General features: G+C 42.4%; 1 protein-coding gene and 1 long non-coding RNA gene across 6 annotated transcripts; one reads left to right on the forward strand and one right to left on the reverse strand.

Moving 5' to 3' along the window:
- Window positions 1-1,445: 1,445 nt before the first annotated feature.
- On the reverse strand, window positions 1,446-7,026 carry LOC133915787 (uncharacterized). Of its 4 annotated transcripts, none has more exons than XM_062359089.1 (2): window positions 1,876-2,708; window positions 1,446-1,615 (listed from the first exon to the last, which is right to left on the reverse strand). In XM_062359089.1, the coding sequence occupies exon 1, from the start codon at window positions 2,411-2,413 to the stop codon at window positions 1,889-1,891; it is 525 nt and encodes a 174-aa protein (XP_062215073.1). In that variant the 5' UTR covers window positions 2,414-2,708; the 3' UTR covers window positions 1,446-1,615; window positions 1,876-1,888. The 4 variants fall into 4 exon arrangements, with proteins under 4 accessions (XP_062215073.1, XP_062215075.1, XP_062215074.1 ...); XM_062359091.1 differs by having other exon boundaries at window positions 1,872-2,708; XM_062359090.1 differs by having other exon boundaries at window positions 1,614-1,704.
- A 1,511-nt stretch (window positions 7,027-8,537) lies between these two features.
- LOC133914225 (uncharacterized) lies at window positions 8,538-11,036 on the forward strand. 2 transcript variants are annotated; one of them, XR_009909192.1, is made up of 4 exons: window positions 8,538-8,908; window positions 9,056-9,240; window positions 9,550-9,599; window positions 10,098-11,036. It is a non-coding gene; the product is annotated as an uncharacterized LOC133914225 (long non-coding RNA). The 2 variants fall into 2 exon arrangements; XR_009909193.1 differs by having other exon boundaries at window positions 8,538-9,240.
- The last annotated feature ends 5,744 nt before the right edge of the window (window positions 11,037-16,780 follow it).

A 16,780-nucleotide genomic window follows, 5' to 3' on the forward strand; every position in this document is an offset into this window, starting at 1 on the left:
CTAAGTGTAATATATGCAGCAATGAATTAGGTGCCAGATCTCCAAATAGAACGGGACACTTGAGGAAGCATATTAAATATTAGAAGCAAAATTCTGGGGTTTCTAATGAAACCATGTAATTTTCGGAGCATAATCATATTTTCTCCTTCTAGTAGAAAGGTTTTTAACGAGGCAACCAATCAATAAAGCTCTTATGTATTTATTTTCTATATTTTTATTGATTTTTTGGAATTCTTTAGCTATTATTTTTGATTTTTTTCTATTTTCGGAGTGCTAGCGGGCCGAGCGTGCCTCCACCGTGCCGGCCGGGCCCGTCGTGCCTCCACCGTGCCGACCTGACTCGTCGTGCCTCCACCGTGCCGGCCGGGCCCGTCGTGCCGACCGTGCCGTGGGCCGGCCGGTGAAAACTGGGCTGTACCGTGGGCCGACGACTCGGTACGTGGGCTGGCACAACACGGCCCGTTACAGTAAATGGGCCAATCGGGCCGTGCCGAGCTGGGCCCGTGCCGGGTCGGCCCGATTGGCCCATTTGGTCATCTTTGGTTAAAAGAAACATCAGAGCATATAGCTGTTGCTTGACAGCAGCTAGTTGGACCGCAATATTTCTTTATAACCGGAGGGGAAAAATGCAAAAACCCCTCGAAAAGCCACTTGGATTTTGACTTTCCCCCTAAAAGTCGTTTTGTTGCAAAAAAAACCCCAAATATTTTATTTTGTTGCAAAAACATCCCTAAAAATTCAAAGGTTTTTTAAAAAAATCACAAAAAATTCTAAAAAAAACTAGAGACAATTATAAGACCTTTTGTGAAATTTGTTTTCAAAAATAATATCTTTTGCATCATATTTCATGGAGAGTAAGTTTGAAAAAAAAGAAAAACGTGCAGCTCATTTATTAATTCAAGTTAAATTCATAGTTAATTATTTACTAATCCAAAAATCATGAAATAAATTTTTTTAGTCTTCTTACATGATCCTCTATCTTGTAAAAATACATGAAATCTTGAAATAGTTATTGTAATGTGCAGGATTGAGTAAATGCGTTGCAGATAGATTAATTCATAACTAATCCATAACACCCCAAAAATTAGTGAAACCACTTTTATTAGTTTACTTAAATAATTATTTGTGTAGGAAAAATAATGGTATACATGATAAAGTTAAAATAACATGAGTTAATAAATGAGTTGCACATTTTTTTTTCAAACTTCCTCTCCATGAAATATGATGCAAAAGATATTATTTTTTAAAACAAATTTCAGAGAAGGTGTTAGAATTGTCTCTAGTTTGTTTTAGATTTTTTTTGTAATTTTGTAATTTTTTTAATTTTTGGGGTTTTTTTTAACAAAGTCAAACTTTTGGGTTTTTTTTTGCAACAAAACAACTTTTGGGGGGAAAGTCAAAATCCAAGTGACTTTTGAGGGGGGTTTTTGCATTTTTCGGGAGAGACTCAACACTGGACATCACCCATACTTTAAATCCATTGACCCCATGACCATGGGAAAACATACTCCACAAAACATCGTCGGTCCTACGGCCAGCTCCCAATAAAACACTATTATGCCAACTTGTCAAACCCTTCTCACAGCTGTTGTGCTAAATCTTTGAAATAAGCATTCTGCGCAGAAACATAATAAGTTACTATCTGAATTGTAAATTGTAGTGTGGCCTATCTATATGATTACATGAAAATCCAAACACCAATGACTGCATCAGCGAAGAAGAAAATGAATGAGTCAACAGTCAAGTTAGTTGTCTTGTGCCAAACAAAATACAGCAAGAAAATGCCTTCCAGGTAAAGAAAGCACTCGAAGGATAAATATATGGATCGGATCGGATCGGATTGGTATACAGGCACAAGGCAGGCTGCTTACTTACAGTTACTGTCAACTTAGAAGAAGATGCCGCGCTGGCGAGCAAGCACGACGAGGTCACCGGTGGGAGCAGCAGCAGCAGCAGGAGAGGTGGGGATCATGAGCATGACCCTGTAGAGAGGGTCAACAATGTTACTGTTGTGGCGGTCGGGGCTGGGGCTCGGGGTCCTGATCCGGGCGCCTCTCACCTTCCTCGTGCAAACCCTAGGCTTCCATGGCTGCTTTGTCATCATCTTCGACTCGGTCAGCCCCTCCTCCGAAGAGGAAGGGGAAGGGGAAGGGGACTGGGTGAAGGGGAGGGTGCACATGGTGATGGCATCTTCCTCCTCTTCCCCACCTTGGCCCCCCTGGTGCTTTTGTTGTTGGCTCTGTTCTTGCCCTCCCTGTGTAAGAGGGGTGCTGAACACCTCGAGCTCCTCCCCGCCACTGCCGAGGAAGGAGGAGCGGGCGAGGAGGTCCTCCTGCGAGGCTGAGATGTCGCCGCACTCCAACTCCACCTCCTTCGCCAGCACCTCATCCCGAGCAGAGCCAGAGGCAGCCATGCCACCAAGGGAAGAAAGTTGGGAGATTGGAATTAGAGGAAATCACCTCACTCACACACTCACGGCATGGAGATCTCGATGGGGGCTAGGAATTGAGCGGCGGAGTTGAGTAGCCGGCAAAAAACTGCGCCCTTACCTTGAATGCCAAGCCCTATGTTGTGGCAAAAAACTCAATATTGATTGCACATGATCACATCAAAGAAAAATTTATTGCAGAACAAACTAATTGCAAAATATCGGAGCACCAAAAAAAAAAAAAAAACCAGATATTGGCAATGATGTAATGTATCCGTGAGTTGTTTTTTTTAGATAATGGAGAGTTCCGGCCTTCACCTCAAAGAGGCTATGAGCAAAATATTACATCATTGTGCAGCACCTCCGTCTGCAATAAACATAAATAACCAAACTCCAAACACGTCCGGATGACGAGAATTAATAATGAGAAATCCTATTACTAAATCTCCATCCATGGTGTGAAAAAAATCTGCATTACCGCCACCTCCAAGTTTCGGCAAGCGCTCTTTATTAATTCTTGGTCTTCTTCTTTGGGTTGTAGATTTGTCCAAAACCTAAGCCAGTGTGTCCCCCTGTATAGTACCTGCATATATATTTTTATAGGAGTTTTGTTAAAGACAACGTCATTCCGATTTAACCAGATAGCCCAACATATAGCTGATGCACCTAATAACATATGTCTTTTTAAATTGGTGCTCACCCCATTCAACCATGTCCCAAACATTTGAATAAAGCTAGTGGGGGGCTGTAACCCAAAAGTAATATGAACCAGTCTCCACAGAAACTTCGCAACATGGCAATAAAAAAAGAGATGTTGAGTAGTCTCATTATTAGAACAAAAACAACACCTCTCACTTCCATGCCAATTTCTCTTAACTAAGTTATCCTTAGTTAAAACAATTCCTCTATGCAGATACCACATAAATATTTTAATCTTGAGAGGTGACCTCATTCTCCAAATGATTCTAGATTGCGCTACATTGCCGTTAGTCGTTAAAGCCCTGTACATTGATTGAACACAAAAAAGGCCTGTATTCGTGAGACTCCAACGAAACATATCAGTATCAGTGTTCAAAGTCACATGAGAGATCCGGGCCACTAAATCGTACCACAACACTAAGTTAGGACCAAGAAGACCTCTACGAAAAGAATTTTTTAAAGGTACAGTACTAAAGACAGAAGCAACTGTAGCACCTTTAGTACGTGAGATGTTATAAAGTGAAGGGTATTGCTCTTTCAAGGTGAAGTTTCCAACCCACTTATCTTCCCAGAACCTAACCTGTTTTCCATTATTAAAGTTAAAGGTTCCCATTCCTAAGAAAGTTTCTTTCACCTTCATTAACCCCGTCCAAAAATGAGAATCATTTGATTTCCTCTCAACTTGTGTTATTGTATGGTCCTTTAAGTATTTCTTTCTAAGTAAATTTTGCCACATGCCATCCTCGTTAATAAGCTTGAAAAGCCATTTGCTAAGCAAACACTTGTTCTGGATATCTAAATTTTTTATTCCTAACCCCCCTACGTCTTTAGGTTGGTATAAGATATCCCATTTGGTAAGTCTATACTTCTTTTTGTGTTCACCCCCTTGCCAGAAAAAACAGGATCTAAAGTATTCCAACTTTTCAAGGACTCCTCTAGGGACCTCAAATAAAGAGAACATGAACATAGCAATACTTGTTAGGGCCGAATTTATCAGAACTAAACGACCACCCACCGACATGTGTTTGCCCTTCCAGCTGCTTAATTTTCGTTCGAACTTCTCTTCTATCACCTTCCAATCCCTATTACTTAACTTTCTGAAATGCATTTGAATACCTAAATACCTAAAAGGATAAGTACCCATTTGGCATCCAAAAAGTTGAGAATATTGATGCTCATGCTCTTTTGCTTCACCGAAGCAAAATACTTCGCTTTTATGAAAATTTATCTTTAACCCCGACAGTTGTTCAAAAGCACATAATAATAACTTCATATTAGTTGCTTTCTCGAAGTCGTGATTCATGAAAAGTATAGTGTCGTCGGCATATTGTAAAATGGACAAGCCACCATCCACCAAATGTGGAACGAGTCCCGCTATTTGTCCGTTATATTTTGCTCTATTGATCAGAATAACTAGCATGTCAGCAACAATATTAAAAAGAATTGGGGATAATGGATCTCCTTGTCGCAATCCCTTAAGTGTTTGGAAATTTTGACCTACTTGATCGTTAATTTTAATACCAACATGTCCCCCTCTATTAAATGTGTCTATCCACTGACACCATTTGTGTGAGAAACCTTTCATTCTAAGGGTCTGTTGCACAAAAGACCATTTCACCTTATCGTATGCCTTTTCAAAGTCAATTTTAAAAATGACACCACTTAGTTTTTTCCGGTGTAACTCATGGATGGTTTCATGTAGAACAACAGCACCTTCCATTATATTCCTACCGGGAATAAACGCCGTTTGTGTAGGACTAATGATCTTATGAGCGACAGTTGCAATCCGATTGGTAGCCACTTTGGTACAGATTTTGAAGCTCACATTTAAAAGACATATTGGTCTATATTGCTGTACTTTTATTGCATCTTTGCATTTAGGGAGGAGTATGATCGTTCCAAAATTGAGGCTGTATAACGGTAATGTTCCGTTATGGAACTCAGCAAATAAAGCCATTATGTCATTTTTAATCATATGCCAGAATGCCTGATAAAATTCCGCATGGAATCCATCTGGGCCTGGTGCCTTATTATGCTCCATTTGGAAAATTGCCGCCCTAACCTCATCTTCCGTGAAAGGCTGGGTTAATAATGCATTTTCCAAATCTGTGACTTGGTTAATGTCATTAATCCGATTTTCCTCCAGTCTAAAATTATTACTTTCTGGAGGACCGAACAGACTTTTATAATACGTGGTGATATACTTTTGAAGCTCAGCATCCCCACTTATTATCTGGTCCCCATCACGTAATTGGAAAATGCGTGTTTTCCTGTGTTTGCCATTTGCAATGAGCTGGAAGTATTTTGTATTGGAATCTCCTTCTAGTAACTCCTTAACCTTAGCTCTTTGGTACCATTTAATTTCCTCCTCCCTTAGTAAAAGTGCCAAACGATTATGAAGGCATTGTTTTAAATCCATTTCTTCTTGCGACAACACAGTGATCTCCGCCTTTTTATCAAGGCTGTCCAGCTTATCTAGCAGCTCTTTCTTTTCTTTCTTGTATTTACCACTAGTGTTTTTTGCCCATCCCCTAAGGTGTTGGCGAAGTTGACGAATCTTGGCTTGCCATCGTTCCATAGGGGTTTGTCCACTATTCTCACTGCCCCAAACCTCCTTTACCATATCTGAAAATCCTTCACGCAACAGCCATCCAAGTTCGAATTTGAACAAAGGTTGGTTGTTATACATAGTTGAATCCCCAGAGTTTAGCAAAAGAGGAGTGTGATCTGAGATATCTCTAGATAGTGCAACCGCAGTGGACAAAGGATATTTTTGCTCCCACTCTGTGGTAATCAAAATTCTATCGAGTTTTTCGAATGTAGGGTCTTGTAGCGAGTTAGCCCATGTATATTGTCTTCCTGACATCTCTAATTCCCGCAGGTTTAAACCATCTATTATAGCATTGAAAAGAGCGGGCCAGCGATGGTTAAAAGTATCTTTGTTTTTTTCCTTTGGGCTTTGGAGAATGTTGAAGTCACCCCCTATCACCATAGGAAGGTTCTCATGACTACACATGTGTGCTAACTCTGCTAGAAAAAGCTCTTTCAAATCATTCTATGCTGGGCCATAAACCACTACGAGAGCCCATTTGAAGCCATTATTTTTGTTGCACAAATGGAACTTTACATAGAAATCCCCCTCATCTATGGCACCGATGTCATAAAAATCTAAGTTTACCCCCATGAGTATGCCACCTGATCTACCCTTAGGCCCTTTGCAGTGCCAAATATAATTTTTTCCAGCACATAGGTTTTTTAAAAACGGGTCGATAATCCGAGATGGCAATAAAAGAAAGATTATGTTCCTTTGTTAAATCTGAAATAAATCTCTGTTTTTTTGGGTCCTTAAACCCATCACTATTCCAAAAGACTCCTTTTATTAGGTCTCAGGGGATTGGGTTTTATTATTCTTGGATTTCCTAGATTTGGTTATTTTCTTGGATGAAACAGTACGAACCAACTCAACTTGCTCACTGTTCAAATCCATAACCTCCTCCATAATGTCACTACAAAGGTGGTTAAGAAGGGACTTATCTAACTCATCCTTCGCTGCCATCTCTTGCCGCTGCCATCTCTTGCTCTTGTTTAACTCATCCGTGAGTTGTTAGGAGATAATATACTTTGCAAATCACAGGAACACGAGTAAATCGGCAACCCTCATTGGATCAGCTCACGACAAGGTATATCTGCCCAAATTCATCCTTGGACAAATCCTTCCGGATAGGCAAATCCACTAAGCAGTACCCTACCCTATCATGGTAATACAAGCACTAAGGCCACCGCAACCGACCCCCAAAATTGTCGGGCTGAAGAAAACAACAGATCTAGTGGTGAATAGGAGGAGCGATACCGGGGGCGAAGGGCAGCGCCGGACAGGGACGGTCTGTCTCCGGGAGTCCTAGGGCCAACTCCACTCAGAGCTCACTAAGGTCGTCGGGATGTTGCTTGTTGGTAAGTGGTAAGAGCATGTTTGGTTTGGCGCACCGGCGTATACGCTCCGCGAGCTGCGCGTTTGGATGGCGTGACGAGCTGTTCAGGCTGCACCCGCTCGTGCAGCCATACGGCCGGCCACTGCATCCGCGCATGCGCTGGAAATGACCGTAGGTCGCATGCAGGCTGGTCGGATGCAGCGGCCGACGGCTTGACCCTCTCATCAGTGACAGCAAGCTTTCTCATGCAACCTCAAATTCAATCTACCAAACACAAATTCTAATTCAATCTGCATCCGGTCATCTAACCAACCAAATACACTTCTTTTCTAAAATACGGATCCCCTCAGGCTGCTTCCCCTCATCCAAGATATACGATGCAGCTCTACAAAATCTCGTGTGGGCAACCAAACACACCCTAATAATCTCTAACGGACTAACCAAATTACACCTTCTATACCTCTATATAAAGGGCTATTTAAAAAGATTTGTTCTTTATATCTTTTTCCACTCTAATAAACTATCCATATTTTACTCTCCATATTACACTCTCCTATATTTTATTATTTTTTATAACTAACCATATCCAATCCAATTCAACAAAATGTGCACACATAAACCATTGAAATTTAGATGTATTCCTCAACCATTGAAATCACGCAACCATGCTCATTTGAGCCATCAAACAATGGAAAAACTCATTAATTGACAACAAACACTCTAGAGTTTTCATGTTGCAGTTCCATAAGTTTATAGCTCACAAGTCATTCACAATTAGCTTGACAATAGCTTGATCTGCAATACTACAACAACCGTCATTCAAAATTGAATGAGGCAAAACTGAAGCTTACTTGCACAAGAGCTGACACCAGAAACCAAACAGCCTTGCCCTCATACAGTATGCAGTTCTATCTCTCTAGCTTGCAACTTCAAGCTAGCAATCAAAAAAATTAAAATGTCAAAGGAATCACAACCATATGTAGACAACACAGGAAAACAATAATTAGATACATGATCTCTCCTACTTAAAAAAGCTCATCGGCCAACAGTCGGACGACCGCACGAAGGATCATTGTCCGATTGTGCCTGCACGAAGCATCGCCGTCTGCCCTTCGTACCCCCGCGTCTTCCTCCGTCCACCTGACTGCCTCTCCTAATTGATCCCCTCCCAAAAATCGCCGCCGCCACGTTCTCCTTCTTCGCTCGCTCACGTGCCACCTTGCCTCTACCTCGCTCTTGTGCTATTGCCGCTGATTCGCCGCGCCACCGGATCAAGCGCCCCACGAACCCAACCTTAGGCCCCCAGTGGGTTCGACCCCCATCTTGGAGGCGATGAGCGGAGCCAAGCCTCCGCCGAGGATTGGGAGCCGTCAACCTTCCATGATGACACCCTAAACCCTAGATCCCGCATCGAGCATGCCATCGGCGCAAATCCGCTAGGAGACCAACGGGGTTGCGCTCAATCCAGCGGGTGACGGCGCGCCTCCCATCGCTGGCCCTTCCTTGTGCACCAGCGAACACAACCCTACCGTCCGATCTGGCGGACGGAGGCGCGCCTCTTGTCACTGGCCCATACCCGCACGTCCTTACCTGGCGAGGGCGACCCAGCACCAGATCCCTTTATCTTTCCCTGCTGCAGATCGATTATCTGATTTCTCCCCAAGATTCAAAGCACTCGCACATTCTTCTTTTTTCCCTCTTTCTTTGCTAATTTCTCCCCAAATTCTTCCTCCCACCGAATCCTTCCTCTCAATAAGTTTGTTGCGCCTCACCGCCGGCGACCGGACGCAGCAAGCCAGGCCTCCTCCCACCGAATCTTTCTCTCCACGAGTGGTGATTTCGTCTTTTTCTGGTAAGTAAAACCCTAGATTGCTATGATGGATTGTTCTAAAAGTTCATTTTTGTTCTGCGGGGAACCTTTTTCTCCGATTCTCCCTGAGATTGCGCGTGGTACCTTACTAATGTAATCCCTCAATCCATTTATCCATGGCTTGGTTAGGTTCTTCTTCGGAGAGCAAAATCAATCTCAGCTGACACCATAGGAATTGGTACCCAAGGTTTTTCATTAGGGGGTTTAACTGAACCCGATGCCCCATGTTAAGACCACCCCTGCCAGCTGCTGCTCACCTTGCTTTGTGATTTTGCCGTGATCGAGCAGAACATCTTGTCTTGGGTTCAATAGAGGTACGCCGGTGTCATCATCTTGGTTCCGTTCGCTGTCAGTGTACAAACACAATGCAAATGACATCCTGCTGAGTGGAGAAATGGTGATGTTGCTGCGTAACATAAGTAGGAAAAAAAAAGGGAGAAATTTGTCATAGTTTCTTCCTCCCTTCACAACTGCATTTTATTCAAAGGAGAATTTTCCCCCTTGCACACTCTTTGGCACGCACTTGCAGAATGCAAGTTTTTACTTGACTTTTGTATGCCGAGTAATTTTCCACGGGTGATGTCATGATTGATGCCTGACACCCGTTTCTTTATTTCAAATAGCATATGCTGAGAAGAGCTCGGTAGCAGAAAATGCAAGCTCACAAAACATGGTATGAGCCTCATTCTTGATTATCATATTGGTGCAACTCGCCGTGGGGTTCAGTTGAAAAACATAATCAAATTGGATTTGAAAGGCCGTGGGAAAGCTAGGCAGTGGTTAATTTAATCCTATAGTAGCATATGCATTTGAAGATATCTTGATTCAATTTTTTTTCCAAACATTCAAATTGGATTTGTAAGGCTGCATGCAAGTGCATTTGGGCTAGGTACTTGATGGGATACCTCGCAAATTTAAAGCACATTGCACCAAATGCAAATTAGAACTTTGCTAAAGGCCAAGAGGAATGCATGACACTTGAAATCGAGACAATGTGGTGCTATCATAGGGTGTTGTTTCTATGCAGTTGTAATAAAAACTATAAGCCTTTTATGTCCACTTATCATTGTTTTTACTCAAAGCTGGTTTCAATGTTCATTTGTACCTAAGCTTCTAAAGATTAATCTTGGATTTGATTTTCCATTTTTCTTTTTATTCTCATATACTTCAGTAGAAAGGTTGGATTTAAAAGAGTGGTCTATGACATCTGGAGCTCTTGGCAAGGTTTGAGAAAAGGTAGCCTATCACAATGAAATATTGGAGTAGCTGCTGTAAGTAATTCCTTGGTTCTTTTGGACATACCTTTTGATATCTTCTGACTTCACTTGAACATGCCAACTGTATAATATTACGAGATCTCTCCTATTAATTATTTGATATGAATTATATCAATTCCCAGTTCCTTTGACTTTATATGCAATAATTCAATGGATTGCTATATGTAAGACAGTGCTTATGGCTCAATTGATCAACGGTCTGTATTGTCATTCGGATATATGCTATTTGGCATTCCCTTTACAAAATAAAGTCTCTCAGAACATCTTTTGTCCACTGGTACTTTAGCCGGTCTTATATACTGCACACAGTTGGTCGACCAGATGCAGGATTGCCCGTTCGATCGCGCCCGCTCGCCCGCACGGAGCATCACCGTCCGATCGCACACATGGCCCTTCATCCATGTGCATTGTATATGGGTTTCCGTTGCAATGCACGTGCCCGTTGCTATATGCGTTCCTGTACCCTTGCTACTGACAGGACTTCTTTTGGGAAGTGCTGAGAGGACTGAAGCGCATGGTCTATTGGATCTAGTTTTCTGAACAACTCTCAAAATGAGCCATGTATTCACATGAGTTTTCTGTTTTCTCATCCATTTGTAATGACAGGGAGTCCAATGTGAGATTAGATCAGTTATGTTTGATATGATTACACTTAGTTGTTTTTGATATGGGTACAATAACTCAGTTGTAATGTAGATGGTACTACAAAGAAGGGAGCGTGAAGCAGCAATAGAAAGGGAGAAAGTGAAAAGCTGATAGATTCAAGATTCCAAGCTGTAAAATGATTTCATTTGTCCTGATTAAATTGTTAAAGCTGTGTAGTCTTTATGTTATTATGAATTATTTGTTTTGTTCTTTTTGATCTGCATTATTCTCCTGCTTGTTACCTAAGTACTTGGAAGTGCAATGTATGTCTGACTTTCGTGTAGACCTTAGAACTTTATTTTTTCTAATGAGAACCTTGCTATTTCCTTCCATGTACCTAAGGAGTGTGGATCATCACTTGAATGGCGTATAGAAGTTATTCATGTCACTTGCTGGTACCTGTACATAGCTCATTGTCTTGTTGGTATATACTGTAACACATTGAATACAAGCAATACAAGAGCTTAGATAGCAATAAGCATCGGTTACTTATATCTTTGGAGCAATAAGCATCGATTACTTAGATCTCTGTCATTTCTCTAGATGCATCGCTATGGTTAGCCAACCCTTGTCATTCTTCTTCAAATATGTTGGATTAATTCACACAGAAAGGGATCTCTCCTAAGACAATTATTTTCTTGCTCCCATGCTTATCCAATTGAAGCCCACAAAAACCTCATTGATCACTAGAGTAGCTCACCTCGGTTCCAACTTTCTTTGTAATTGATTTGCTGGAATATGTTGGGCCAGTTACTTGGTAAGTGTTTCACCCATTCAACTATAGTATCTCATGTGAAAATATTTGTTTCCTGTTGCAACGCACATGCATGTAACTAGTTGATCTACCAGTTTTGCAATCTTAATTACCATGATAGAAACTACAGGCTAGACAATAGATTCCAATTCCATCAACAAGCAAATCAAGAACAAATGCAAGATGAGCTCACTGTCCAGAGGGGCAACGCCAGTGACTGCCTGGTGACAATGAGCCAGAGCCACCCATAGGTGAGGAAGTTCTACGCTGGGCTGATGAGTAGCCACATTGGTAGCGTGGCTGAGGGCGACCCGGTGAGGAAGCTGATGTAGTCCCCGTGGTCCTTGGAGCCGCCCGCACCGCGCCTGCTCGTGCTCCCACGCCGCGTCGCCGCCCAGTCTGCTCGCGAGCCCGCGCCACACCGCATCCTGATAGATGCGCCCTGCTCGCGAGCTCCTGATGCGCCATCACCCGTGAGGTCCTTGGAGAGGAGCACCACCACACTGATGCCTGCACTCCTTCCCACCCCAGTACTCCCAGTGAAAGCTCAATTCGACCGGGGAAATGGAGGATTCACGTAGGAAACGGTGGGAACGACCCTGGGCATTCTTCCTCTTCGCGATTTGAGGCTTGGTTGGGAAAAATCAGGCTCAGATGTGTGGGATTTGGGGCTCGGGGTGGTGTTGCAGTGGCACTGCTATGTTATTGCGTGCAGGCCGGAGGGGAGCCATGGAGGCAACCGGCGTCAGGGGCTCAGGGTGGAGCTGCGGAGGCTGGATCATGGCGGGAGGGAGCGGCGGTTGGAGGATGGCATGGGGGAAGAGACACGTCAGACTTGCGTGCCGGAGGAACGGGATAGCGCACTCGCAAAAATGGCGTGAACTATGATGAGGCTGTTAGAGACTGTTTTTCGTTCGTTTTGGCTACTCGTTCGGATGGTGTGGATGATAACAAGACTTTTGGAGTTGCTCTAACCCCTCCACCTCTCTAGCTTGGTTTTCCTTTTTTTAAGGAGGGGAGGCTAGGATGTCAACGGGCCTCGATCCTTGTTCTCTGACGAGGAATTTTCTTATTAGGGGATGAGGATAGGGTCAATTTTTTTCCCATGAGGTTTAATAGGAGAAAAGACTCCCCCGTCGGGTATAGTAGGGATGGGGACGGTTCCCCATCCCCCGTCCCCATTTCCCCCGAGGCCTCAAATATATGGGTTTTGCATGTGTAGTCGTCCACCCTCAACTTAGAGCTCAGCTTATAGGACTACCTCAAGTTAAACAACCTACAAGTCCATCTATTTGTGGGCTAAATATTTGAGCCTATCGGCCCGCCATTCACTAACTCAACGTGCTCCCAGCCAACCCACACCAAGCACAACCGGCGCCACTCTTTGTCTGCTCAATTTTTAGCGGGACGGGTTCACCGTCGAGTCCTCATTCCCCGCGCGGGGACAGGGATGGGCAAAAAATAGTTCCCACAAGCAGGGGCGAGAGCGGGGACAAAGATTTTTCTTTCGCTCGGGGGTGATGATGGGGATCCAGTCCCCAATGGAGAATTCCCTATTGACATCTCCAGGAGGTGAAAGGAAAGATGATGCCTGCAACACTGCAGCAGTGCGGGTGCCTGCTAATAGAGTAGGGGTGGCGTGGTGGGCCCACGGGCCCTAGGCGGCTCACAAGCATTTTTTTCTTCTTTCTTTCTTTTTATGAGTATTTTTTTCCTTTTCTTCATTGCTTCTAGATAATCAATAACTGTGGTTTAGAATTATTCATTTTTCTATTATTAGAATCTAGGTTCTAAATAGCGGTTGTAGCAGTGTAGCGACAAGGCAAAGAGAAAAGCTACATCAGCTATAGCTACCTATAACGGTAGCTATGGTATATAGCGTTTCAATGTTTAAATAATAGAAATACAAATATGTGCACAAGATAAGTCCGAACCAACAAATAAGAAAAACCAGGTAACTCAGAACCACTGATAAAAAACTGAAAGAAACCGCTCTTGAGAACAGCTCCCCTCCAAACCATCTGGTTCGTCTCCCCTAGCCCCAGTTCTCTCAATGCAACCACCCCTTCCAGCCTCGCCTCCCAAGCCTTTTCTCCAGCGCTACCTTCCGTCTTACCTTTGTCTCCAGCGCTGACATATTGGTCATGAACTACATGTCATTGTATTACAAACATGGATTTATAATATTAAAATGATATATTAACTTGTAGGTTACACATGTTAATGCTTTAGTTAATATTTTCTATCATTTCGTGTGAAACCTTAACCCTAGTTCCTATATCTTTATCTTTCTTTGAGAGAAGTCCAATCGATTATGTTCTCCTTGTCCAGCCCAATCCAAGATCCCAGTCCATCATTTTGTTTCTGTTATGTTTGTAATTTGGAGTTTATTTGGTATTTATTTGATGTTGCTTTTGTTTGTTGCTAGAATCCGCGATTAGTCCATAACGCTTTGGATCTGTTCGAGAGATTTCAAGACTAAGATTTTGTCAACATTGAACAGCATTGGGTAAAAAGTAAGTGTACTTCTTGATCATCTTGAACATATGTTTTTAAATATTTTGTTTTACAAAATTGCATGTAGTGTCAATTTGATGGGTAGTCACCTATGTTAGGGTTTACCTAGATATTCTCTTGTCATTCCTTGAAGCCTAAGTGGTTTATGATTAGGTGTCTTTTATGGGTAGAAATGCTTAGTCATGATGTTAGGATGTTGGAAAGTGTCATATACTTGACTAATAAACATAGGCAATGATGATGGTTAATTTGTTAATGGTTTAACAACATGGAACATTAGGCCTTAAGCGGTTTTGGTAGTGATGATCATGGTTACATTGTTGGTTCAGTCTTTGCTCAAGTAACCTATGTAAGGACCGATTTATGGAGCAACAACCCAGGAAGTAACGTACCAACCACGAGCCCTTATGGGGGGCTTGTCTTATTAATTAGCGGATTCCAGTTGTGTGTGCCAAACAGTAGGAGTGAGTGTGGTTTTGGTTAGTGGCAGTGGATGTGTGGGGAAGGGATCCTAGATCCTATGAACCATCTGATGCAAGAGGTTGGAAGGGGATTCCGTAAACCTTGATGGTGAAACCTCAGCGGGCATACACATACTGGGAGAAACTTTGTGGCAACCTTGTAGTGATCTCTTGGCTACACACCTTAGATAGTGTGAGATGTGCCTAATCAGCATTGGCCAAATGGAGACTTTAGTCACTTGCTTGCAGGTGACAAAATTATGACTCGTGGAGAAAGATGGACAACCTCTGTAGAGTGTAAGAAAAAATATTATAACAGTCGTGCTCACGGTCATGAGAGACTTGGATCCTCACATGATTAGTTAGTTTCGGTTATGGTTGTGGATATGGTTATGGATACAGTCTGGTGATATGAGATGGTTATGGTTTGCAATGTGAGTAGCCTTGAGTGATAGTTATTGGGTCATCTGGGTTACATTCACCTAATAACTACTTAATGATTTTGAGTCTAAATATCTTTTCTTTAATTGCATTTACGCAAATATACCATTTGTCAGTTTGTCCTTGTTATAAGCATGTATATCATTATTCTCCTATACACTTGTTAAGCACGTCATGTGCTCACACTTGCTATTTTCCCTATACCATGTGACATGTGTGGTGCTGCTCAGTAAGTGAAGATGTTGAAGACTGTAAAGACGAGGTTGTGATGTTCTAGGTGTGTGTCTTCCAGTCGGTTGCCTGTGGTGTTGTTGGGCACCAATGCTTCTGTTCTGTTGCAGATATCATCTTAGAAGATAATATATGACAATTGCTGTAAGAGTTAACATTTATTTTATAAAAGTATTGCTTTTGTTACTTCACTTGTGATGTCCTTATGTGTGTTGAACATCTTGAGCACACATAAGCCGTGTCTAGTTTTGTCTATTAAAATCGGGTGTGACAGAGGTAGTACCAGAGCTATACTGACCGTATGACGTGAGCCTAGATAGAATGTCAGGCTATAAGGTCATATTTTAAAAGCCTATTTTTTAAAAAACATTCTCATGCTTTTTTGACCTCTCAGTTTCTCTCTCTACTTACCTGCTCCAATCTATTGAGAAAAATGAATTTCCAATACTCCCTCTTTCAAAACTTTTAGTTGTTGAATAATCCCGATTTCTTTGATTGAGAAGGATGCACTTGAAGATCTCACTTGATACTTCTACCTCGTATGAAGATTCCAATGATAAAGTTGAAGACCCTTCGCTATAAGAAAGAATGATTTACCACAACACTGAAGATATGAAGATCTACCTTCGTGCTTCTCCCAGATTTAGTTTTTCGAGTCATAGGAGGATTTCCCATGTTCTTCGAAAATGTTAGAGCGATGTTGGTAGTGCGTGTTTGTGTTGTGCATCTTGTGTGATTTGATTTTCTGTTTGAGTGCTGGAATGCGTTGTAGGGTGACTTAGCATCCGCTAACAATGACATTCCTTATATATCTCTATAGCTAATAATATAGTTGGGTTTCTCCTTCTAGTCCTTTCTTTTCTTGCCCCAACCTTCCTCCTCAATCCTGATCAGATGATGAACCGAAGGAAGGACAACCTAGTCAAGGTACCAGCAGCGACAATGACAACAGCCAGCAAGTGCCACCACAATTCAACAAGGAACAACTCTTGACGACATTGACTCAAATCTTTCAAAATATGATTCAGAATATGGAAAGTCTACTACAAATCACTAAAGCTCTGAGTGCAGGAGACAACCATAGTTAGCAAGACAACATGAAGAAGAGGAAGATGTCATTCCAAGGACAAGGAAGCAACACACATCCCCGTGTGTCAATTCAAGCTCATCAGTAAGGATCCATGTTTCGTTCCAACAATCAGTACAAGTCTCAACCATAAGCATCTATTCAGTACTCAGATTATCAAACACCCTGTCTATTCAGTACTCAGATTATCAAACACCCCGTTCTACTCCACCTGCCACTCCTCAAGTCAAGAATAGCCCAGCTACTCCTACCTCAGACAAAGGATGTTTCCGTTGTGGAGAGGAAGGACATTATGTGAATCGGTGTCCTAAGAGGTATCCAAATCAGGTCAACATCAACACTCTAAAGACTACTCAGTCTCAACCCCGAGCACGTAATGGAAATTAGATGCCCGCTCCGAACAACCGTGGATAGCAGAGCTTCATCCATGGGAAGATCAAC

This window comes from Phragmites australis, chromosome 4, assembly GCF_958298935.1.
Source record: "Phragmites australis chromosome 4, lpPhrAust1.1, whole genome shotgun sequence".
Lineage (NCBI taxonomy): Eukaryota > Viridiplantae > Streptophyta > Magnoliopsida > Poales > Poaceae > Phragmites > Phragmites australis.